General features: G+C 51.2%; 2 protein-coding genes across 3 annotated transcripts; one reads left to right on the forward strand and one right to left on the reverse strand.

Moving 5' to 3' along the window:
- Positions 1–1,265: 1,265 nt before the first annotated feature.
- On the reverse strand, positions 1,266–6,538 carry CLTB (clathrin light chain B). The gene is made up of 5 exons (XM_075509621.1): positions 6,258–6,538; positions 4,451–4,497; positions 3,022–3,139; positions 2,607–2,718; positions 1,266–1,638 (listed from the first exon to the last, which is right to left on the reverse strand). The coding sequence occupies exons 1-5, from the start codon at positions 6,439–6,441 to the stop codon at positions 1,467–1,469; spliced, it is 633 nt and encodes a 210-aa protein (XP_075365736.1). The 5' UTR covers positions 6,442–6,538; the 3' UTR covers positions 1,266–1,466.
- Positions 6,539–6,613: 75 nt separating this feature from the next.
- On the forward strand, positions 6,614–23,949 carry FAF2 (Fas associated factor family member 2). 2 transcript variants are annotated; one of them, XM_075509618.1, is made up of 12 exons: positions 6,614–7,460; positions 10,901–10,988; positions 14,717–14,785; positions 15,219–15,353; positions 16,639–16,715; positions 17,868–18,006; positions 19,337–19,422; positions 19,502–19,593; positions 21,052–21,229; positions 22,152–22,323; positions 22,542–22,685; positions 23,160–23,949. In XM_075509618.1, exons 3-12 carry the CDS (start codon positions 14,738–14,740, stop codon positions 23,340–23,342), a joined length of 1,254 nt encoding a protein of 417 aa, XP_075365733.1. In that variant the 5' UTR covers positions 6,614–7,460; positions 10,901–10,988; positions 14,717–14,737; the 3' UTR covers positions 23,343–23,949. The 2 variants fall into 2 exon arrangements, with proteins under 2 accessions (XP_075365733.1, XP_075365732.1); XM_075509617.1 differs by lacking the exon at positions 10,901–10,988.
- Positions 23,950–24,636: the final 687 nt, after the last annotated feature.

The raw sequence follows: 24,636 nt of genomic DNA on the forward strand, positions 1-24,636 counted from the left end.
TCTGCAGTGAGGCTCAAGCAAATGTTTTGTGGGCTCTGCTCCATGTCCCCCTAGCCTGCTGCTACGAGCCCTTCCCAAGCCCCCACGGGCCAGACCCAGGGCACAAGCTCCAGGCTGCCCTGCAGCAGGGTGCGTGCAGCCTGCCCCTCTCCTGCTACATGGGAGTTTTGCAGGTTTCCAGGGCTGGGCCTCTGAGCCAGAGGGGCTGGTGCCAGCCCCACCAAGCAGAGGAGAGAAAGCCGGTGTTCGGGCCAGAAAGCGTGCGCCTTGCGGGGCAGGGAGCAGGACTGAGGCATCTCACCATGCTGCCTTAGGTGTGCAAATCCAGCGGGGGCCAGAGAGAAGCCACAGAGCAGCTGCGGACAGATGTGCTGCTTGTTCTCCAGGGACAGTACGAACCCCAGCACCACAACTCTGCCCAATGCTGCTCTGGGACCCTGGGTTAGGGAGCTGGGGGCTCAACCTGCCTCACAGCGGCTGGACCTTCCCATCTGCTGCCCTGCAACCACACAGTCTCCATCTCCCATCCTAGTAGCAGGGGAAGGAGCAGAGCAGAGCCAAGGGCCCCCAAAGTCTGGCACCCCACATTTCCAACTGCTAGTACTCTTGGCAGAGGGACAGGAAATGTCCTGCACACTCACCCCATGGCCCCTTCCTAGTGCCCCGCACCACCATGCTGCCTGGCACCAGCAGCCCCGCAGGACGGATGGGATACGGACACTGCAACTGCTACTTGGAGCCCTGCCAGCTTTTTGGGGTGCACAGCCAGTCTAGGGAGAGGTCTGCTGGGCTTGGGGCAACCACTGGCAGTCCTGGCCTAGCCTGGGAGCCTGCACTCACATTCCTCAGTCCCTGCTAGCCCAGCAGCATCATGCTGCGGCCGTGCTCCCTGCAGAACCTTGCGGTGCAGAGCTGAGTCAGGGCTGTTCCTCCACCCTTGCAGCCCTGCAGCCAGCTCTGCTCTAAACCCTGCCAGAAAGGCAGATGGGAGCCAGGGGTCCCACTAGGATCACTGCCTTGGGGCTAGGACCCAGGCCCAGACACAGGGCTGCCAAGCCTGCACTCACCCAGGGCCAGGACAGCCGCAGGCAGGTTGATTCCCAGCACGGGGGTGAGGTGGGGAACACGGGGTGGGGTGTTCCCCCTCTCACTGAGCCAGGCCCCTGGGCACAACATCCCACAGAGCCCAGGCTGGGAGATCCCGTGCTAACTCAGCTCTGCCACCCAGTGTCGCTTCCCGGGGAAATGCCACAGTAATAAATAAGTGTAAAAAGAGACCGATGCACCTTTTAAGCAAAGGAAAACCATGGGGAGAGTTACAACCAGTGACTCGAGCACAGCCGAGGCGCACACCAGGGAACAGCAGGCAGGCAGGGTGAGGCCCCTCATGGGCTGGCCCCACAAAACTGCCCGGCTCAGTGAGCCTGGCCTTGCCCTGCTGTGCTCCTGGCTGTGCCAGGTGGCAGCTAGCGGGACAGGGGTGTCTGTTTGAGGGAGATAAGCACCGAGCGCATCCGCGAGACATCCTTGCTCTGCTTGCTGCTCTTGGGGTTGAAATCACAGAGCTGGGCCACCTTCTCCCACTCGGAGCCTGGGGTTTCCTCCTTGGACTCCTTCAGGAATGCTTCCTCCGAGGCCCTGCAGAGACATTGAGGGTTGTCACTGGCAGAACCCTTTCCAAGGAGACCCTGCCCTCTTCCTGGGAACCCCTCACGCCCCTGCTTCCAGTCCCCTTGCTCCAGCCAATCAGCTCAGCATCCTCCAGGATCTGGAGACACACGATGCTCAAGGCTGCTGTTGGCTGCACTCGCCCAAGATACGTTCATCCAGGGGCACAGGGGTGTCTGCCTGCTCCCAAGACTTCTCCGCCCCTAGAGCTGTCCCCCAAAAGGCACAAGACTCCACGGCTTTGCCTCTTCAACCAACCCCCACAGGGGCATTTCCAGGAGCTCCACTTGCCTCCTAAGACTCCACCATTTGGAGACACTCAGCTGCAGCATCCTCCCTCTGGGACCTCACCAGGGCCCAGTACCTCCCAGCATCCCCCCTTCCCTTGGCTGGGCAGCCAGTGCTGGGGCCAGGACCCCAGACCCTGCGGGGCAGGATACAGTCTGTAAGAGGCACATACACATAGCCAATCACATCGGCGTCCGGCTGCTGGTAAAAGGCTTTGTCAGCGATCCTAGCCCCCGAGGCACAGACAGAGAGAGAGCGCAGAGCAGACAGGCAGGCAGAGGGTTAGAAAGAGAGAAACAGAGAGGGGGTTAGCATCCTCCCACAGAGCGTGACCCACTCATCACAGCATACACAGCACCAGGAAGACCTGCCGGTGACGACAGGGCTGCACAGATGATGCCCCAACCCTGCCCCGGTGCGAGGCACTGAGATCCCAGGGTGATCCCAGTGTGGTCCCAGCCAGGGTGGCCCTGCACAGCCACCAGAGCGGCTTGAAGCTCTGGGGCCTCTCCCCTTGCCTGGCAAAGCTCTGTCCCCACAGGGCTGGGCCCCACTGTGGGGACAGAGATCCCCAGACATCCCAGGAAGGCAGATCTGGCTGCACAGCAGCTCCTGTCACAGCCCTTGCAGCCGCGCTGAGCCTGACATACCTGTTGTTTGCCCGGTTCTTCTCCATCTGCTCATTCTGACGCAGGTTCCACTCCTCCAGGTCCTTCTTGGCCTTCTCACGCCATTCCTGCTCAGTCACCTTCGATGCTGCATCTAAGGCCAGGGCGAGACAGCCTCCATCAGCCAGACTGGCACCCACTAGGTCTACTGGGCAGCCCCTCGGCCGGCAGGACAGCTGCAGCCCCCCCAGGCCTGTCCCCAGTCCCCACTAGTACTGTCTGAAAGGCGTCACTGCCCCAAGGACAGTAGATCCTTGGCAGGGGCACCCACAGGGCATGGAGCACGAGACACCTCTCTGGGATGCAGCAGGGTCACCGCAGGTGAGGGACCCCAAGGGCCCCGACTGCCACATTGCAAGGTGCCACGAGCACAGCCACACACGGCCTTGGGTCTCACCCAGCTCCTCCAGGCGCTTCTTCTGCTCCTCCCTCCACTTGCGGATGCTCTCAGGTTCCTGGGTCAGCCGGTCAGCCTTGGCTATGGCTGCGTAGGCATCCGTGGGGCCGTTGGACTCCTGCAGGACACAAGCACCTCACCATCAGCACCAGCTCCTCCCACAGCCCAGCCCAGCCACCTCGGAGGGCTGGCAGCAGGGCAAGACTCCACGCTCCCAGCACTCAGACAAGCCAAGACAGGAGGTAGGGAGGGTGACAGCCCACAGGACATGTGGGACAGTGTCCCCAAAGCACTGCTCAAGCTGCTGTCCCAACTCCCAGTCCCAGGCCCTGCCACCCAGAAAGACTTCCTAGCACTCCCCTCCTTGACTTGCTGCTCGCTGTCAACCAGCACTCACATGCTCCGGGCAGCCCGGCAGCAGAGGACAGCCACCGGCTTTGTAACATGCTCCCCACCAGCACCGGGCTTCCCCGGCCCTGACTTGGGCTGAGGCAGCCCCAGGACTGAGCGTCATTACAGGCTTGGCCACAACAGACTGGGAGAGCCCAGGCAAGAGGCAGGGCCCAAGGGAGGTACAGCTCTCTGCCCGGACACCAGCCCACAGGCAAGAGCCCCCCTCGCCCCTCCAAGCCAAGCTGCCTGTACGGCTCCCGCCAGGCCCAGCACCACACTGGCTCAGCACCTCTCCTAACATCTTCCACTGGCCAGGACGCCCAGCCTGACACCAAGCTCAGCAATGGCATTACGGCTTTCCTCCAAGATCCCCAATCTAATTAAGTCTGTCCCATCTCTAATGTGATTATCATCCCATACACTAGGCATGGGCAATGCACATGCCACGCTGCTCAGCACTGAGTGGGGTGAAGGACTTGTCAGAAGCTGGCACAGCTTCTCCTGTAGCCAGCAGAGCTGGGCTTCGGGCTCCCAGAGGGAGCTGACATGAAACACCCTTGGCCATGGGGCAAGTGGGTTTAATGGGAGATGCTGCCAGGACTTGGCAGCAAGGCCACAGCAAAGCAAGTGTCTCATGGCAGCGCTGTCCTGGCTCTGGACCCTGCTAAGAGATGCTCCTGACTGCCTCAGAGGCCTCCAGGAGCTACCCAGGCTGGAGAGAGGGGGCTTCTGTGGGGAATGGAGGATTTATCATCTGCTCTTACAGCCCAGGCATTGCTTCAGGACACAGGCCACCTGCAAACAGATTTGGGGCAGGTCATGGCAGGCAGGACCAATCTTCTCTTCAAAGAGGTGTGAGAATGGAGCAGCCAGGACTCTCCCACAAGACCCAGACCTTCCCAGGAGCACCATAGCTGTTGTGGGGCTGGATAGCAAACTCCAGTCAATCCTGGGGGCAGAGCAGCAGTGTGCTGGCCCCATACTCACCCAATGCCCCTTAGCACTACCGAGCCAGGGCAAGGGGCTGAGCTCTCACCTGAAAGACATCTCCATTGACAGTGGCTCCTCCATTCTGGAAAACAGCTAGAGAAAAGGAAGAGAGAAACACAAACACAACTATGGCAACTGCAGGTGATCCCGGAGGGGCAGTTCATGAAACTGAAGCGAATCAGTTCCTGGGAGTTTGGCTGTGCCATTTCCACCCCAGCACACCCATCCACAACAGCTCCACATATGTGGGCCAGGCCCCATGGTCTCCTGTCCTTGTTGGGATTCAGCCAGCACATCTCTCTCTCCCAGACAAGCCTCTCTGGGCATTTATGTCTTTATGGTGTTTTCACTGGTGTTTTGTCTCATCTGAAGATTAGGGAAACTGTTCCAGGCACGGGGCTGGACGCAGGCAGGTGCTCTGACTGTAGAAAGACAACTCGGCCAACCCCAATCTGCAAGCAGCCAAGCAGAGGCTGCCAATGGACACAGACAGCTGACCCAGAAACTGTCAGCCAAGTGCCCAGCAGTGCAGGGCTGCGATGGGAAGGCAACCCTGCCAGGGACAGAGCCCACAGAAACACTGCAGTGTGCTCCACCAGGAGAGGAGGGCAGGTGTGCGTGCCAAGGTCCTCGAGAGCCCACTTAGGGGCATGCCCCTGGGATGAGCTGCAAGGTTAGGTCTGGGAATGAGACACCACTGAGACCCACAGCTGGGGTACAGCCCATCTGCCCCCCAGCCCCAGAGAACACCAAGCTGCACACCAGGGCCACAAGGCCAGCCCCATGCGGGGCTCTCTGCTGCTAGGCAGAGAAGAGGCTTTGAAGGAGGCAGACTCCAGGCTCTGAGCTGCCAAAGCTCTGATGACCACAGGGCTTCTACCAGCTGCCTAGCTGCAGGCACAGGCAGCCGCACAGCCACAGTGCAGCTCAGGCAAGCGCTGTCCCCACAGTGCTCGCCCCCACAGAGCCAACTACACCCAGCTCCAGCCTGTCTGACTGCATTTATCACCACAGCTGTCAACACCCCGCTGGGCCCAGGTCTGCCTCCGCAGCCCTGTGTGTGGAGAGGTGAAACCACTGCTCCACAGCCAGCACAAGGACACCCTGTGGGCCTGGGTTAGGGGAAGGAGTCAGAGTACTGTGGCAGCAGCATCCCTATGTCCATGTGGTGAGCAGGCCCTGAGCCCCTGCTACCTACCAAAGCCCCCACAGACTGGAGGCAAGAGATCCGGATTAACATCTTCTGCCTGCAGGGCCCGGGACCACAACGTCCCCAATGGAAATGCCTTCCATTTTGCACCCCAAAGGGCTCTCCTGTCTGTGGGGACAGTGGCAGGGCTGTCATTGCTCCTCAGCTTCGCCTGGATGCCTCTCACATTGCCCTAGCTGGGGGCACTGAGACAGGGAGATGGGGGTCCATCCAACCCAGGGAACCCAGTCTGAGCACACAGGGGAGGAATGACCCCACAGCTGGCAAGTCCCAGCTCAGGATTCACCCCACATCCTGAAGCTTGAGAGGAAACCCCAACATCAAGCCCTCTGGGACCAAGCACGGGCCCTAGATAGTCCTTGCTGGGATGTAGGCCTGGCCATTGGGGAACCCCATCGCCTGCCCATTGGGGGTGCAGCACGGACCCCATCACCCACTGGGGGTGCAGTGCATCCCGTGGGGAACCCCAGTCCCACGGGGGGTGCAGCTTGGAAGGAACCCCTCCCTGCTCTCGGGGCAAGCGGGGACACAGTCCTCCTTTACACCCACGGGGGTGGCAGCCCCCTCCGTGCCCACCGGGCGCGCAGCCAGGCAGACCCCGCGGGGCCCCGGCCGCGCCCGCCCGGCGCAGCGCGGCGCTCACCCGGTTCCGGCGGGGCCGCCTGCCCGGCAGGGGCGGCGGCCGATTCGCCGTCGGTCGGCCCGAAGCCCTCGTCGTTCTCGATGCCCGCGATCTCGCTCTCCTGTTGGGCCAGGAAGGCGGCGGCCGGGTCCTCCTCGGCGCCGGCCCCCTCGGACGAGGAGAAGAAGCCGAAGTCGTCGGCCATGGCCGGCCCGCCCGCCCCGCTCCCGCTCCGGCTGCGCGGCTCGGCTGGGCTGGGCCCGACTGGGCGCGGGCGGAGCTGTCACTGCGGCGGCGGCGGCAGGCGGGGCGGCCGCGCTGACATCAGCGGCGAGGCGGCCCCGCCTGGCCCGTCCTGCTTCCCCGCCTCCCGGCGCATCGCCAGGCCGCCGGCCGGGGGCGAGCCGCAGCTCACGAGCTGCATCGCCGCTGCCGGCCGGAGCCGGTGCGGGCCAGGCGCGGCCCCACCGCGGGCATGGGGGGCCGGAGCTGCTCGGCCGCCTTCCCCCGGCCTCGCAGGCCCGTGGTCCCAGGGCACCCTCCCCACCCACGCGCGCACTCGTAGCTCTCCGGGGCGGGAGCGGGCGGCCCCTCACAGCCACCATCTTGGCTGGCGCCCGCCGCGGCCGCCATCTTGGGTGGAGCCGCCGCCGGTGGACGGGCGACCCGGCGGGACGGGAGGTGGCCGGGTAGGACCCACCCGGTGGCGGACGGGCCGCCCCGGTGACAGGCAGCCCAACCCGCTCCCAAGGGACTCCGGCCCACGTCCCCCCTCCTGCCGCGGCCCGCCCGGGGCTCCAAGCCCCGACTCGCGCGACCCGCTCCCACAGCCGAAGGCAACCACCCCCCTCCCGCCCCCGTCCAACTCCGGAAAGGCCCGAGCAGCTTTCGGCATATTTCGGAACAATTCGTGCACCCATCGGGAACACCCGAGAGCGGCGAGCCCCGTCGATGAGACTCGGGGATTCCCGGCTAGGTCTGAGAGCACTTCGGCTTTCTCCGGAACGCGGTCGAGCATTTCCGGTTGCGGCCGATAAACGGCCATTGGCTTCGTAGCGTCGCCTCGCGCGCGCGCGCGCGCCCTGGAGCCGGGGCGGAAGTGCGGGTGGGAGACGTCAGTTCCGGAGAGTGACGGAGCGGCGGGTCAGAGGCGGCAGCAAAATGGCGGCGCCTGAGGAGCGGGAGCTGACGGCGGAGCAGACCGAGAAGCTGCTGCAGTTCCAGGTGCCGCGTCGGGGGGGCCCGTGCCGGCTGGCGGGAGCGGAGGAGGTGGCGCACGGAACGGGCTGGGCTGGGCCTGCCCGCTGGGGTCCTGCCGGCCTGCGCCGGGCCGGGGGGTACGGGGCTCACTGAGAGCCGGAGCGGGCCCGGCGGTGCGGGGGTGTCGGGCTGGGCCTGAGTGGGGGGTGAGAGGAGAGAATCTGGTAGTCCCGGTCCTGGTGGGGGTAAGGGCGTTCCCCGCGGGGGCGAGTGAAGCTCTTGTGTGGGGCTTGGGCTCGCCGGGCTTCGGGCTCTCCGGGGCTGGGGCCTCGCTGAGGGGCCGGCTGGCACTATGCGTACCCCAAGCGCATCATTAGGAAGGGTGTTCTGTCATCGCTAATTGGGGAGGCAGGAAGTGACTGCTGAATAAACCCCATAAACTCCGTACGGGGAAAAACTCCTCGGTAAGTCCCGGCCATTTTAATTAGGTAGTCTGAAAAACTCCCTTTCTTGTCGTTAGCGGTGAATGGGAGAACCTTTCCTGGCGTCTTGGGAGGGTGAGCTAGTGGGTTTCTATGGAATGTGGTTTGTCAGAAAATTGTTTCTAACCCTCACTGTTGGATAATGCCTACTGGGGGGAGGCCACTGGGGATTGTAATGATCTAATCTTGCTGTCTGCTGCATAACATGGGCTGGGTTGCTTAACCTTTGGTTTGCCAGGGCTTTGGGGCTGTGCAGCAGCTGAATAATTAAAAAAAAAAATCTGTAGATGTGGCTTCTTGGGTAGAAAATAGTGCTGTGGAGTTGAAATAATTAGGGCTGCTCAATGAGAAGTAATTAAACAGGCTGGCCAATGAAAATTATCTTCAGGTGTCGTGTGTTTGTCTCTGAATTATAGGGTGTCATGTGGTGTTCCTTGGATTGCAGAGTTCTTTTACAAATACAACATTTTTCTTTCAAGAGTGTTTTGTCAGATTTTGTTGCTTCATATTCGTTTTTTAAGGCTGTGCTTTGCATCTTTTGGTGTGATGTAACTGTGGAATTAGAGGGCTTAAAGAGACTTCAGAGGCATCCAGCTCTGCCTTCCACAGGTGAGATAGGTGCAGGTGTTCCTCTTTGTTCCAGGCAGATATTTGCCAAGCCTTTACCTCTGAGCCAGAATCCCCCTGGCTCAGAGGTAACCTCCTGAAGTAATTAATGTACTGCAGTCTTTCTCTGTGACTATAGCTATGAGGAAACTTTTTTACAGATATCCCCTCTAAATCTTTACTGCAAATTAAGCTGGTTGGGCAATCTTAACTTACAGACGAAGGAGGCAGAGCGGTGTTAACAGTTACTTTCTCAATGCTACCATTTCCCTGGTAAGTATGAGTTTTAAGCCATTGCCTTATGCTGCATGTATATATGTGCAAAAGCTGTCCTCCAGCTCCCATTCTCTTGCTGTAAGATGTTGTGGTACTTATTAATCTACTGAATCTGGACAGATAGGACCAGCTGCACTCATCAGTGTCCCGGTTGCTATTTTCAAAACCCTGTGGGCAGCTGTGAAACTAAAGAATCCTGTTTCCTAATGCTACCTGGTGTTGCCATGGACAGCAGGCTGGGGGCTGGAGGGGAAGGAGAAGGAGTCAGAAGGAGGGATTCAGGTTTTAGTCCAGCTTCCTGTTGAAGCCCTGGAGTGGAGGGAAATGCGCCTTAGACTGTAAATGGGAGAAATTTTTCCTTTAGAAGACAGTTACTGTCAAGAACCTGATGTGAAAGCTGTAGTCTAGAAGGCTTTGATACCAGGATCCTCTCATTCTTCAGTCCCCTGGGGTATATGGGATTAGCTTTTCACCAGGGCTGGGCTAGTGACAGACTTCACTGGTGAGTCCTTCTCCTTTGGTACTTAATGCCTGGCTGAAAGGGGCTCAGGTGTGCAGTCCTGCTTGCTTTTTTTAAATGAGATGGAGTAAATCAGTCCACCTGGAAAAGATTTTTTTGTTTTGTTTCCTTTAGCTGGACTCTGTTAAATAGCATTTACTGTTTGGAGAGGATGGCTAAGTCTCACTAAAATCATTTGTACATTGCTATTGATGAAAAACACTGCTACAGTTGGCTTGTAAACCTTTCAGGGATTCCTGCTGTCTTCGCAGGGAACACTTACATGTTTTCAAAGATAACTTCACACTTTTGTTGTGATGCGCTATCATAAGTAATTTGTACAATATTCTGTGGTGGCAGAGCACTGTACTTCCACAGAAGGTGGCATGCTACTGCAATGTGAATAAAGCAGGAGGGTGGACTAGGAAAGAAGGGAGTGGGGATAACAAAGATGAGGTAAGCAATAGCAGAAGGCCTTCAGTAGTGTTACAGTTAAATGAAGAGCCAGAAGGGGAGCATTGAGCAAGAGCTGTAGACTGCCATTCACCCAGCAAACAGCTGTTCTGGGTGAAGATGCTGTTGCCCTACACTGTTTATCCTACTTCTGCTGGAAATTGCTCCTTCCAAGGTAGAGAAGTGAATGCCTGCTGTCCTGTTTGTGGCCCAAGCTGTCAGGGTTACAGTTTAAATACATGCTTTGCGTTAATTCCACTGATGTTTGCTTGATGTGTCTTGGTAGTGCTCATATAAACAGCTTTGCGGGCAGAATGGTGAAAGTAGCAGTTCTCTTCCTACTGACGGGGCTGGAATAGGACAGTTCTCTGCCACCCTGCTATGGTGGGTTAATGGAGTAAAAAAAAAAAAGTACCAATATGGAGAGATAATCAGGAGACTTGAAATAAAAACAACAAAGCACTCTTGCACACTTTCAGCCTCCTGTTTACTGCCGAAGCATTGGCTAATGTAAAGGAATAAAAGCATCTACATTTTTCATCTGTCAAGACTTGGCTGTCTTGACATCTGTAGAGAGAAACTTGATGTGAACAGCTTAAAGCTGTGGAGATACAGTTCCATTTGGGAGATGGAAGAAACAGCAGAGCAGCTTTTGTAGGATCTTGTTATTGATCTGTACCCATTACACTTGGGCTGATGTCTAATGTTATAATGTGCTAATGTAAAGTAATGGATTGTTATTTGCAAAGGAAAAAGTTAGCACTCACAATACTATCTCTAACTTCAACTGGGGAAAACAAAATGCTCAGGACTGAAAACATCTCTAATTTAAAGAGGAAGGAGGAAACAAGAAACTCCAGGCATCTTTTCTACTCAGTGTACTGCATATCAATCAAAACCCTCATAAAGGCATTTGCTGTAATATGCAAAGAGAAACTCTCTTGGGAAAGGCTTTTTTGCTGCTTGAAGTCAGATGTTCTTTACCCTTGGAAACATAATTCTCTGGAATTTGGCAGTGGGTTGGGAATTAAGAGCAGTGCCAGTTACAGTCCTGTGGATTTGCATCTCTTATGCTGTGTTTCAACATATGAGCATATCTGCAGAGGGAACACTTTCCTAAGTCCAGTTTGCAACCTTTGTCCACTCAGGGGTATTTCTTCTGCCTTTGAAGTGTGGAATTGTACTTTCCGCTATTTCAGCATTGAGAAGATTTTAGCATTCTGAGCAGGCTCAAAGGTGAGAGGTGCAAATAATTATACCCAGCAGCAGCTTTGGTATGTTTTAGGATAGCACTCTGCTTTGAGTGGTGTTTGAGAAGGCAGTGTTGAACTTTCCTGGTATTTGTGGTACTTTAATATTTTGTTTTCTAAATATTATCCACTGTCTTGAGCTTAGATCTACATTTATTTGAACGTTTGAGGGTGCTAGTTTAATGGGATTAATTTTAACTGCAGGGAGCCTTATCTTTTTATTACTTACTATATCTGTGTAAAATATATGTTCTTTGAGGCAGCTAATGAGAGATTACAGTGAGTAGGAAACTAGCAGTTAGTGACTGATTTGAAGATACAGTTTGTTCTCTTAGCCTTAATGATACTAAGAACACGCTCGTTTGTCTGGCATGTGAACAACGCAGTTTGCAGCTAGCCATGAGATTCACCAGAAATGCTGTAACTGGTGCAGTGGAAATGATGTGGCATTTCAAGTTTCTAACCTGTTTCTGTGACAAAGGCGAAGCAGTGGCCATAGAAGGTAGTGAGATAACAGTATAAATGGTCATTGGGAGTGATGATGAACAGTATCGATGTTTACCAGCAAGTGTTGCCTAAACTGACGGTTGAACTGTCTTCCTGCAGTTCCTTACATTGAGTGCAAGTCGTTCTGAACCTATACATGTCTTCCAGAAGATCCTGGAACTGTAGTGTGTCTGTCTTACGGAGCATGTCAAAATAACATTCAAAAACGTGTTCAGTTTTAAAAGCTGCCTTTACACAGGCAATTTCTTTTTCCTGCAGTGTTTAATTACGCAGCTTCATTGATCAGAAGAGTGGTGGGAGCGCTAGGCATGGTGCTGCTGGGGTGGTTTTGTCACTTCTGGTTTGTGTTGAGAGCAACTGTATTAGATGCTAAGAAAAAAAAAAGTAGCTTCACCTCCACAGAGGAGTGCTGTTGTAGAAGACTCAGATCTGACCAGCAGTGTGCCTGTCGCTGTAATGATGGTTGGGAGGGGGTGAAGTTAGCTGGCCTGTAGTCTGTCTCTGTGGAGCTCAGTGGGTCTTGCAAATGCTGCAGTGATTCAGTGCTTGTTAAATGTTTGTTGATAGTTCTGCATGGCTGTTACTTTGGTGCTGCTTTCTGACCTAAAACTGCTAAAGGATTTGCGTAATTTTAAAAGGAGGGACTGTTCAGTCATGAAACTCTGTTATTAGTGCTGAGCAATAATCCAGACATTTAGAGACAAAGGTGTGAATGAGTTTCTGAATCTTGTAAATTTTGCAAACACCAGCAGAATTTCCAGGGTGTTAAGGAATGGTGGTCAGAAGACTTTCAAGGCTTTGAAATACACGCGTTGTGACTCCATTGTAAAATCAAATAATCGAGTAAATTGCAGGTGCCTTTTAAGATGTCCTTCTAAAAGGACAATGAAGTGCCTTCTTTAGGAGTTTGGGGTAAAAAAAATCAGAATACAAAACCTAAATTTTACTCAGTGAAGCACATCTTTAAAGAAAGATAGTTAAACTAAAACACTAGGTTGTGAAGCTGAGTGATAAACGAAGGTATTCTGGCAGCAACAGTGGAGTTCACTGAGCTTCATTTCTTCTATGAAAGTCACTTCTGTAGTGCTCCCTTGCAAGGCTTGCTGCAGACTTACTTTTTAATATATATTTATATGCCACTGGGCAGTGACTTGAAGTGCTTTTTTCTAAGCAATTGCAATCACATAGTTAATGTCAGCAACACTTTGAACAGTCTAGTTCTGTACAGCAGAATGAAACAAGGATTTTTACCCGGTAGACTGGGGAGAAGGTAGAGATCTATGGAGACTTCATAAGAGAAGCCAAGAAATGCTCAAAACTTTGAACTGAGCCCAGAGATTGAATAGGGCATTTGTCCACAGTGTGACTTGGGTGGAAATAGCATGTGGAATGTATGAATGGGGGCAGGGAAGGCAATAGTGCACCATCCTTCTCCAGTAAAAAAACAATTCAGTGCATTCTTAAATGGTCAGCTTGTCAAGACTGCCTCAGGGGCTTTTAAATGAAGCAAGAAATGAGGGAGATGACGAGCAGAATTAAATAGGATTGCTAACAATGGATTGGATCACAAGGTGTAATCAAAACCGCACACGAGGATTTATATCAAGTCACTGCTCTGTGTTCGCAATCATCATAGGCTGCCTCCTGCAGAAAAGCTATGCTCTGTTGTATGACAGGGAGCAGAAGTTCCCTGCTCTTTTGCCAACTTGTGCATGGCTGAGATCTTCTCAGGTGCCGCAGAGAAGAGCGTGTGGATCTGGCAGGCAGAGGACAGGCAAGGCTCTGCTGTAGTTCAGTTCACACAACCTCTGTAGGTCAGCGGGCTCCATCTGTCACAGTGTGTAGCAGTCTGGTGGAAAGCAGCCTGTTTCGCTTCTCAACTGTGTCCCTGAGCCACCAAGGGAGGTGCACCCTCTGTAGTGTTACACCAGCTGGCTGGGGAGGTGTCTGGAGAGAAGTCCACCACGTAAGAGCATGAAGCATTAAGAATCTGTGGAGTTCTCTTGTCAAGAATGACTTTGCTGGAGAAACTGTTGTATTTCAATGGTCTCCTTATATTGCCGGCATTTATGTTGAATTTGTTACACTGCTTGTGACGCTTATTGTCATTGCTTCTGCCATCTTGTATCCAAGCTAAATAATTGTTTCTGAAGGTATAACTGTTTTCTTGGCTTTCTGTAGCACAGTTATAAAAAAAAACCTCCACAACTTTTTACTCATTTTAATTTTAAAATAACAGTAGTTTCCTTCAAAATTCCCAGCATTGTTAATTGTGTCACCTGTAATGATTTTTTCACTGACTGATTCAAAGGATTGTTAAAAGGGTAGCAGCATTACATTTGTGGCTTTATGCTGTCCTTTGAAAGTGTGTGTTTCGGCTCTGTTGATAGGTGTGATATACAGCCCTGAAATGTCTGTTCAAACACCTTACAGTGAATGTTGTGGGGAGAGATGTGTTTCTGTGGCACGGTGACAGGGTTGTTCACTTCAGCAAAGGTTGTCTCCATTCAAGAGGTGCTGACGTGGCTTCCTGTAATAACAAATACTGTTGTTTGATCTCTTGTGCAGAAGTTCTGATTGGCACGGGGCTAAAATAACACCTTCCCAAACATTGATGTGAGAGCCCAGTGGCTTTGAGGTCTGCTGGTGTGTTTGGACTATGTTTTCTGTTTCGGGTCCTGTCTGTGTTGGACTGGATTTTTTTTTTTACTATAGAATCCCCTGTGATGCTGGAAAACACTACCTTCATTGCTTCCTGGCTCATTTTGGTTTTAGTTTCTGTTTATGCTTGCAGTGAGTGAAGTAATGGTCATCTTGGGTTTTCAGAAATGCTTGGCCTGTCTTTTAAGTTGATGCTTTGAGGTGACATTTGAGGGCATCAGCCTGGCATATCCTTCCAGAGTGAAACTTGTGGGCAGTATTATGTTAGACTCTTGACTGGGCTGAGTGCAGTCATAGTAACAGACGTTGGGCACTGCTGAGAATTGGCTAGTGCTGGAAGAGTGCAAAGGCCTGTTTGGGGCCTCCTGTGTGTTTATGGATATGGGTTGGCTCAGGTTGCTCTGCTCTTAAACTGAGAGCAGAGCACTTAAAAAAAGTGTTGTGGTAATGTGTTGCGGTAACTCTTGTCTCTGCTCACGTGTTGCAAAGAACAGTAAAAATACCGCACCTCCTTGGCACTCATCTGCTTTTATTCTCCTTCTGTAGGACTTGACTGGCATAGAGTCCATGGACCAATGTCGTCACACACTGGAGCAGCACAACTGGAACATAGAGGTACCACTGCAAATAAGATTTGTAGCGGTTTCCAAGTACCTGGATTAAACAGAGTACTCGGGTGGGTGGGGTGCTACCAGTAAGAGTTAATCTGCTAACCTCTGAATTTACACTAGTAGCTCTTTATAACAGTATCTTGATACATCTGGAGAGCTGGTTTCAGAAGTACACAGCAGAGTTGTTATGGCTATGAAACATCGCTTGACTGGCACGTTGTGTAACTTCCCGTAGTGTGTGTGTGCAGGCTGCCATGGAGAAGGCTTTCCATACAGAAGAGAGTATTGGTGGTTACGGTTTGTAATGAGTTGTGCTTATCCAGTGCTCTGGGGCTGTGGACAAATAATACCTACTGTTAGTGTCCAAAGTATAACAAAGATCTCTTCTGCCATCCTTAAATGTCTGAAACTTCCCTTTGCTCTTTTTCGTGTCAAAGGCAGCTGTACAGGACCGACTGAATGAGCAAGAGGGTGTCCCAAGTGTCTTTAATCCTCCTCCATCGCGGCCGTTGCAGGTCAATACAGCTGACCACAGGATCTACAGCTACATTGTCTCAAGGCCACAGCCCAGGGCAAGTTATCTTACAGTGGATTTTGTCCTGCTTGTTGTGTGACTCTTTGTTGTCCTGGTTTCAGCTGGGATAGAGTTAATTTTCTTCCTAGTAGCAGATATAGTGCTGTGTTTTGGATTTAGTATGAGAATACTGTTGATAACACACTGATGTTCTAGTTGTTGTTAAGTAGTGCTTACACTAGTCAAGGACTTTTCAGCTTCCCATGCTCTGCCAGGTGCACAAGAAGCTGGGAGGGGGCACAGCCAAACTGGCCAAAGGGGTGTTCATACTGTATGATATCATGCTCAGTATATAAGCTGGGGGGCAGTGATCAATTCCTGCTCGGGGACTGGCTGGGTGTCAGTTGGCGGTCAGTGAGTGGTTGCATCACTTGTTGGGGGGGGGGAGTTGTTTTTTTCCCTGAGTTTTGCTTCTCTCTCTTCCTCTCTTGTTATTTTCCTTTTCATTACAATTTTTTAAATTATTATTTCAATTATTAAACTGTTCTTATCTCAGCCCACGAGTTTTCTTACTTGTGCTCTTCAGATTCTCTCCCCCGTCCCACCGGGGGAGGGGGGTGAGTGGGCGGCTGTGTGGTGCTTAGTTGCTGACTGGGGCTAAACCACAACATTTGTGAACAACAGAACTTGCAAGCAGGGAAAGGAATTGTTTTCTCTCTATGCTGTTATCTCCTTTCTAAATATTTTATCTTCTGAAAACAAAATGTTGAGCTGTTCCTTCAGCCTCTATTACTACTGTGGATATTTTCTCCATGCTGTGATTCACAGTATGAGACGACCTTCTTGGTGTCATAAAATGTCTTGCTGTGGCATAGGAAAGCTTTTTGATCAGTTCAGTTGGAACAAAGGACTGTCCCCTCCTTATGGCAAAGTGATAATACTTTTTCTTTTTAGAGCCCCCCTAAAATGTATATTAACTTGAATACAGTATCAATTACTTGCATTAATGTTTCACAAACAAATTTGCATGAGCACCTGTAAGACTCAGTGCTGTTAATCCCTTTGTACAGTTAAGAAAATTAGCACAGAGCAAAAGCATTGCTGCTTGAATAGTCAGTGATGCTGATTTTCAGACATGTCACACTGAATTCTGAATGAACCACGTTAGTCACTTGAATTTGATTTGACATGTCCGAAGCATGAAATACTGCTGAACATTTTTGCAGTGGTTAGAGCACTGATGCTCCCATGTGTGCCTGTGTGCTTGATGCTGGTGGACACTTCGCTTTAGTAGGCCTGTTCCAGGGGTGGCGACTGTTCTAATTCTTTGTTTGTAATTGCAGGGCCTATTAGGATGGGGTTACTACTTCATAATGCTTCCATTCCGATTTACCTATTACACATTACTTGATATATTTAGGTAAGTACTTTTTTGTGCTGACTCATGTATTGACTGCATCAAGACACGCTCTAGCTTAGATTTGGCTGTACCTCTGTCACTTAGATCTTTAAGGCAGATATTCCATTTATTTGCTCACCTGGCTTTATCTGTAGCCTTGTAAAGTTCCTACACTGTCTAGTAAGAAATAAATCTTATTGCAGAGAAAATAAGCATCTTGCAGCTCTGTAAATGAAATATTTAATTGGAGTCCTAACTCCAGGCGGCTTTACAGTTTGAGTACCACGCAAAGGGGATGCAAAACAGTGTCAAACTCTCTGGTATTCTTGGACAAACAACTTGATCAAAATCATGTCCCATTGGGCCGGGCTGCAGGTTAACCTGCCCTAATCCCTGTATGTTACTTGGCAAAACCCAAACTGTAAACACCTCTGCTTTTTCCTCTTTGGTGTCTGTTGCTTCTTCTTCCTTTACTGCCCTGAAGGGGTAGTTCATCTTGCCTCCTTACAGCATGGCTAGAGAGAAAAGGGAATGTTGAAAAGCGGGTAAATATCTAGCAGTCCTGCCATCTGCATTGTTTTGGCAGTTTCCTGTGTTGTATTACTTCCCCCCCCTTAGAGACTTTTCCAAAGTTCAGTGTAACTTCTATGCATCAATAGAACTAAACAACATTGATATCTGCCTTGCAGTTAAGCTTTTTCAGCCCCAGAGGAATGACTGTTTCTTCTGTCTTCATTGGACTTGTAGTGTAATGTTCTCTTTCTGCAGCTCTTTGCACTCTGGAATTGTTAGTCTTGGAATAGCAGAAATGCAGTTTTCAAAGTTATCTGGACAAAACTCTATGGCTTTTAACAGCCTGTCTTTGACTAAATTCCTCAAACCTCATACTGTTGGTGTGGCTTATGCCTGATGCTTCAGAGGAAGTTGAAACTGTTAATCACACAGAATTCGGATACTTGCTCATGGCTGGTATGAGATAATATTTGACTGGGGGTTTCTGTAGCAATGGTATCAGTTTGGAGCAGGTGGCAGTTTAGGTTGTGATTATAAATGTTCAAGGGTCTCGGCTGTGACTTTTTTCCTCCTTATGAATACCAGTGACTGTGGAAAAGAAAACCTGTTCTTCAGAAAGTCAGTAAGCTGAATTTCCAGTGTCCTTTGCTTCCTTCCTAGGTTTGCTCTGCGTTTTATACGCCCTGATCCTCGTAGTCGGGTCACTGACCCAGTGGGTGACATTCTTTCATTTATTCATATGTTTGAGGAAAAATATGGGAGGATACACCCTGTCTTCTACCAGGGAACTTACAGCCAGGTCAGTGTCACATGTTGGTGCATAGATCCTGGGGAGATGGAGAGTGAGGATTTTGCCAGATGGTATCAGGGCCTACATGGCAAAATCACTTTTCATCTAAAAGCCCAGCGTTTGTCCCCAAACTCTCCAACAGGGTAATGGAGAGCTAGTGAACAAGTGTATTAGAAAACCAGTGTCTGCCAGGCTTGATGATGTGCCAAGCCTGCAAAGTTGGAAAGCAAAGCTGCTCTGACTGTTCCTCGACCGTCTGTATGGCTCTGTAGCCAACAGCTATTCTTTGTAATCCTGCCTTTGTTTTTATAAATTGATGTGGTATGCCAGAGTGTCCTTCTGTTCCCCAAATTGGGATTGACTGCCTGGGCTTGTATTATAATGCAACTCCAGAACTTGGTGCAGGACCTCAAAATTGAGAGAGGGAGCCCTTGAAGAAATTATGGGAGGTGAGAGTTCCATATGTTAGATCCGGGCTGATGGTGCTCCCTGTAAAAGAGGGACGTCCCAATGGGTACTGCCTCTTCGGCAGCTTCTCTCGTCCTAGCCAAGGGAAGGGCCTCCTGCAGTGCGTCCCAGTAGACAGTTGGATCAGCACTGCTTTCCGAGTGCCAGAGAAGAATGTGCAGTCTGTATCTGCTCCATGCTGCACAGCGATGGAGCTTGTCCCCTCTGCAGCTCTTCTAGGCCCCTCTGTCTTGCCTGGAATCCAAACTTAAATAACCATGGAATGGTTAGGCTACCAAAACTCGGCGCCAGTAAAACAGGGAGCCTATTGTGCACTTATCCTGTGGTCTTGTTAAGAAATGCTCTTGGGTGGGTGGAATCCAGAGACTGCAGATGCAAAAACTTTTTTTGTTGTTGGGGTTTTTTTGTGTTTTGTTGGGGCCTGCAGCATTATTGAGTTATCTTTTTTTAGTAGTTTTCATTTGATGTGGTCTGAAGATTGTGTCCTGTACAGGCTAGCGTGGAAAGCTCAGTCTTGGCTGCTGTGAGTCTGAGGGATGAAGGAGGGCTCTTCACTGCCAGCTGAGTCTGGCAGGGCGGTGGGGGGTGTCAATCCATGCAGTTGCCTACCTGGCTTTGCTCTGACTTCAGTGTTCTCCAAAGCCACATCCTGAAAGGAGTGTGAAAGAAAACCATTGTAGCCCCCTTAAATGAGGGTTTAGTCAGAAGTTCTGATAGGTTCATCCTCCACTGCTGCTTCATTAAAACCACGCTAGTGGCAGAGTAATGGCTCAGGTAAATGCTGCTGAGCTGTGTCACACAAGTCTTGTGGGTGCTGCTTTCCCCTTGCCTAGAGACCCTGTAACTTTACCTCCTCTGCTCTTATGCCAAGGCACTGAATGATGCCAAGCGGGAGCTGCGCTTCCTGTTGGTTTATCTTCATGGAGATGACCACCAAGACACAGATGAATTCTGCCGGTAGGTAGGAAAGTCTTCCAAATAGTTATCTTTGCACTTTAAATGCGGCTTCATTCACACACTCTCTTCTTATCCCTAGCAATACACTGTGCGTACCTGAGGTGATCACCCTCATAAACACTAGAATGCTCTTCTGGGCTTGCTCAACCAATAAACCAGAGGGATACAGAGGTGAGTGTGTCCCTCCTGGGCTTTACCTATCCCTTTCCTGTCTCTGGAACAAGCCAGATGCTCTTTGACAAATTTGCGTGTGTGAAACACGCTGTTGTTTTTTGTGCAAGCAGACAAGAGATTTTGGATTGCATGGGGAAATACCTGTTGGTTTCCGTGTGGTATCTCAGAGGGCCTGTTTGGATGCCAGGGAAATACCTTCTGCTCTTTACCTCCACTGTTCCATATGTTTCTGGGCAGTCCTAGTTGTGCACTCTTTGCTGTGGGCATTCAGGCTGCCCACTGAAAAGGGCCTTGTTAATGGGATTTTGGTGGGTGTGTGCTGAGGGTTAAACTGAGTGCAGAAACAAGTATCTAACTGGCTGTGCCCTTAACACTGGCTCATATTACACCTGAGGCCAGGAGTGCTTGTTAGGTGCATTTTTTTTCCCTTTCTGAGGCAGTCATCTTTACTCTGCACCCAGTCTCTCTGTCTCCTCAAAAGTCAACAGTGAGGTCCTTTTAAGTACTGTCTTTCCAGAGCTGTTGATACCTGGCCTGCCAGCATTTTGGTAGATTTTTGCTGCAAATGGAGCCTTTTCCCAAAGTTCTGTTTGTGCCTCCTATGTTACTTCTGACCAACCCTGTTTCATGGCAGGAGAAGCCAGGAGTTCTGGTACTAAATCCAGGTCATTCTTGGCTTCATAGTTCAGCTACCAGCTATTGACACCTTGAAAGAATGGCTTTCTAAGGACACATACTTATTGCTGTTTTATTGCTGCGATGCTTTGGAGTCACAGCCTAGATAGCAGAGCTGGTAGGAATTGTGGCCTTTCATTTAATCCATGGGGTGCTCTGATTTAGTTTGGAGGGCTGCATTGATAATGGCAGCTCCAAGCTGTGTGATGTGCCATGCATGTTTTAAGGAGGAGGTGGTCAGCAGCCATAGGTGAACAGTAACTTAAAAGCCCCTGATGTGCTCCATTCCCTGCCTCAAGACAGAGCCTGCCTCTGGCAGAAACAACCTAATTTTGTTTGGAAATGTCCAGGATGGACGCTCTGCCATTTCCCCCGTGACAGTATCTTCTACAGTCTGGCCATCCTTAATCATCTTAGCAAGTGTTTCCCTGTGCTTGACCTGTGTTTTGTTTCCTGCAGTTTAAACCCAGGGCTTTTTCTTCCATTCTGAATGGATATTCAGAGCAATTTACTTCTTTCCTGCTTGAATTGAAGAACCTTTTTTGTTACTTGAAAGCTTGTTTTTTCCCCTCGGTGTCTATGCTCCAAGCCACTTCCTCCCTTTGCTAATTTATAGGGCTTAGTTTGACAAAATGGAGCCTGAGGCCTTTTCTGCCTTGGAAGAGATAGTGTCTGTGGAAGCTGCTTTCCTAGGCCCTTGGTGATGGAAAGTTTGTGCTGTACCCCTTGCTGACCCTTCTGGATGGGGCAGTTATGGTGATGTTTGTGCCTGTTTCCCAGTCTCCCAGGCTCTGCGAGAGAACACATACCCATTCCTGGCCGTGATCATGCTGAAGGATCGCAGAATGACGGTAGTTGGGCGGCTAGAAGGCCTCATCCAGGCTGATGACCTCATTAATCAACTGATGTTCATCATGGATGCTAATCAGACGTACCTGGTGTCTGAACGCCTGGAAAGGTATGATGGGACCTGAGCTCCAGTAATGCAAACCTTGTGGAGGCAGGCTCTGCTCTGCCCTCTTCCTCCCTTCAGACACCATATGTAGGCAGGTAGCTCAGCATCTCCTGTTCTGTAACACAGCCCATGGGCTCTCCCAGTGGGATCATTGGTCTGTAATTTCAGGCCACCCTGTAGCCAGGGGGCTGGATGTGTTGCCCACACAAGCCCACTACTGAAAGGTGGGTGTGAGTGCTCTAATGTTTTCTGCAGTTGGAGCACACCGTTAGTGTGCTGGAGCTTTGCAGGTAAAGCTTGGACAATAGCCAGTAGGAGCCAAGTGGGAGTGAAGGCATTGCAGGCAGGAGGAGAGCTGGCGTCCACAGCCAGTCGGTGAGCGAGTGCTGCTGCCTGGGCTAGCTGTCCTGAATTCTGACTGTGTCATTGGTGGTGCCTTGCGAGCACAAGCTCCAGTCCATGACAACTCTGTAGGGATTTGCAGGCTGTGTCTGATGTAGGATGCCACCTTCTGGTCTTCTTTCTGCACCTTCTCTACCCCATGGTCTCTGGGGGGGACCCAGTAACACATTTTGATGCCTCTGTTTTTGGAAATGTGCAAGGAATTACCTGAAGGAGATAAAACCGTGAAGAGTCTCAAGTACGAGGCAGAAATCCTGGGCACTGCTTATGTGCTATCTGTCCACTCTCAAGCTGCAGTGCGTGAGAAGTCTTTGTGTTCAGTTTACTTCCACTCAACCTAGGGAAACAGTTTGTGTGCTAGGGACTGTGGAGACTCAGCTTGCTTTTAGGAACTCGTGGTACTCTGAGTCACTACCTGATGTGTGTGCTCCTACGAGTTTGAGGCTGTACCTGCACCCTCAGGTCTGCCATGCCTTTACTTTAGGGCCTGCTAGCCCTGACTGCTCCCTGCTCACATTTGCAGGGAAGAGAGGAACCAAACCCAAGTTCTGAGGCAGCAGCAGGATGAGGCATATCTGGCATCCTTGCGTGCGGACCAGGAAAAGGAGCGCAAGAAGAAGGAAGAACGGGAGAGGAAGAAGAAGAAGGAGGAGGAAGTGCAGCAGCAAAAACTAGCAGAGGAGAGGCGGCGACAGGTGAGAGCAAACTGACCACTGGAGAGGCTGCTGAGCCCTGTCGGGTGCTCACGTGTAGGAGCAGTGCCTGCAGTAGGGCTTTCTTGTCAGAGTGGAGCTGCTTGTCTTGCTTGGGGCTTGAGTGTCCTCAGCCTCCTGGAGCAGCTGTGCTGCAAGGGACAAGCATAAAAGTCAGTTCAGTGCATGCCCATTGCTCCTGCTCTCTCCTTACTTTGCAGACGCTGCAGGAGGAGAAGGAGCGGAAGTCCGAATGCCTTCCTCCTGAACCACATCCTGATGATCCAGAGAGCGTTAAGATCATTTTCAAGCTGCCTAACGATTCCAGAGTGGAGCGGCGATTCCACTTCACGCAGTCATTGACGGTGAGCTTGGGGCAGAGCTGATGGGCTTCCCAGAGTAGAAGAGGGTCAAGAGATTCTCCAGGTGGCTCAGCAAAGCTTTGGTTCCATTGGACTTTGCCAAATGGTGACCTTTGAGAGCCTTAGCAGGCAGAGTTTTTCCTGGGTAAGGAGGGTGTCTTGGGGCCTGGACCCGCCAGCTTAGAAGAGAGATATTAGAGAGGGAAAAAAAAAAAAGAGAAACTTTTTCTTCTGAAAAGCTGAGACTTGTTGCTCCCTATTAAATAAGAGTGTAGGAAGAGCCAGAAACAGTGTCTGGACTCCCTAAGTATGCTGTGACAAGTCCGCTTTCATGTGTGCTAAGAAAATGGCTGTCTTGTGTCTACAATGCAATGATGGTGCAAATTTGGTAACCTTTCCCCTGTGAGATGCCATGGATGCAGTCTGGCTGTGTTGTTGTTCCTGCAGCTGGCAGTTATTTCTGTGCTTCTTTCCCAGGTGATCCATGACTTCTTGTTCTCCTTGAAAGAAAGCCCTGAAAAGTTCCAGATTGAGGCCAACTTCCCTCGCCGTGTCCTGCCCTGCCTCCCTACAGAGGAGTGGCCCAACCCACCCACGCTGCAGGAGGCCGGACTCAGCCACACGGAAGTCCTCTTTGTGCAGGACCTCACGGACGATTGACACTTTTCCAGAAGACACAAAATGGAAAGATAAATTCATATTATTATTATAATACAATATTTTTTTTAAAAGACTGCGTACAAACGAGGGATCAGAGACCACATTGCCTGTGCCAGCTGTGCTGTGTGTGTGCACTGGCAAGAGGAAGTGTGTGCACATCCTCACACACCTGTGTACACAGCCATCCCCTACACTTGGAGGGCAGAGAGGGAGGGGAGCTGGTGTTGCCCCTCCACCCTCCCTGGGGAGGAACAGGAATGGCAGCTCTCCGTAATTATTGCTTTTATTGACAACAATAATAATAAAACCCCAACAACCTGACATCTTGTGAAGATTTGATACTCTGCTGCTCCTGACAGCCAGAAGACTGGGCACCTGAATGTGCTGGGAGTGGGGTGGGGGGGGAAGGGCTGGACAGAATTTCTTCAGCTTCCCTCTGTGTATAAATATCTTTCTTTTAATATTTCTCTTGCTTTGTAATGACCAAAGGAGAATGGGGTTGACTATAGTATTAACTTTTTGATAAAGAGCTGGTTCGATTCTTACCCGTGTGGGGTCTTGCCCAGGGTTCTTAGCCTGCGTAGTGTAATAAACTCTGCCTCTAGCATGTCTGTGCCAATGCTTTCTGCCTCTGCCCCCTGCCACAACCGAGCACTGGGGAGGGGGTTCTAGCTGCTGTGGCTCTACAGTAAGTTACTGCTTGCAGCACTATGGGTATACTTCTGCCCTCAAATTGGTAATTTTGTGCTAGTGGAGCTGCTGGTGTAAGACAAACAAGAGTGTGCACACCGTGGGCAAAGGCAGTGCTGGGGCTGCTGCTGTGCTGCCTGCCTGTGGCATGAGCTCTGGGGTGAGGCTGGGTAGGAGGGAGATGGCCCTTCCTTTCCTCAAAGGGCTGGGTCAACCCTCCTGGATCAAGTTAGAGGTGGAAAAAAAGACATGCTAGGTGCGGTGTGGAGAAGGGTGGGTGTAAGCCTCTTTCCCCCTGAGGCTTGATCATGGCTGTGGAGTGTGGTGCTATCAGCTCCTGCCCAAAGGGAGAGTGGTGGGAGCCTGTTCCTTCCCTACCTGCTAGTCACCTGTTTTGGACAGGTAACCATGCTCACTTGTCTGCACAAAGCACAGAAGGGAGCAGGGAGGTCTCTCTACCCCTGCCCTTTCTGAAGCCTGCAAGCTGTAGTAAACCAGCCTCCTTTCCTGGTGGCTCCAGGGCCTGGCACAGCTTTTTCAACAGGGAGGAGAGATCCTTCATTTTCTTCCCAAAGGAAGAGCTGTTCCCTTTCTAGTCATGGAG

Source organism: Mycteria americana, chromosome 8, assembly GCF_035582795.1.
Source record: "Mycteria americana isolate JAX WOST 10 ecotype Jacksonville Zoo and Gardens chromosome 8, USCA_MyAme_1.0, whole genome shotgun sequence".
Lineage (NCBI taxonomy): Eukaryota > Metazoa > Chordata > Aves > Ciconiiformes > Ciconiidae > Mycteria > Mycteria americana.

Coding starts and splice junctions, on each gene's coding strand:
- CLTB (XM_075509621.1), bottom strand. CDS start 6,441: ATGGCCGACGACTTCGGCTTCTTCTCCTCGTCCGAGGGGGCCGGCGCC. Junction 4,498..6,257: donor GGCGGCCCCGCCGGAACCGG/GTGAGCGCCGCG, acceptor CCTTTTCTCTAG/CTGTTTTCCAGAATGGAGGA. Junction 3,140..4,450: donor TCAATGGAGATGTCTTTCAG/GTGAGAGCTCAG, acceptor TGTGTCCTGCAG/GAGTCCAACGGCCCCACGGA.
- FAF2 (XM_075509617.1), top strand. CDS start 7,398: ATGGCGGCGCCTGAGGAGCGGGAGCTGACGGCGGAGCAGACCGAGAAG. Junction 7,461..14,716: donor AGAAGCTGCTGCAGTTCCAG/GTGCCGCGTCGG, acceptor CTCCTTCTGTAG/GACTTGACTGGCATAGAGTC. Junction 22,686..23,159: donor ACTTCACGCAGTCATTGACG/GTGAGCTTGGGG, acceptor CTTCTTTCCCAG/GTGATCCATGACTTCTTGTT.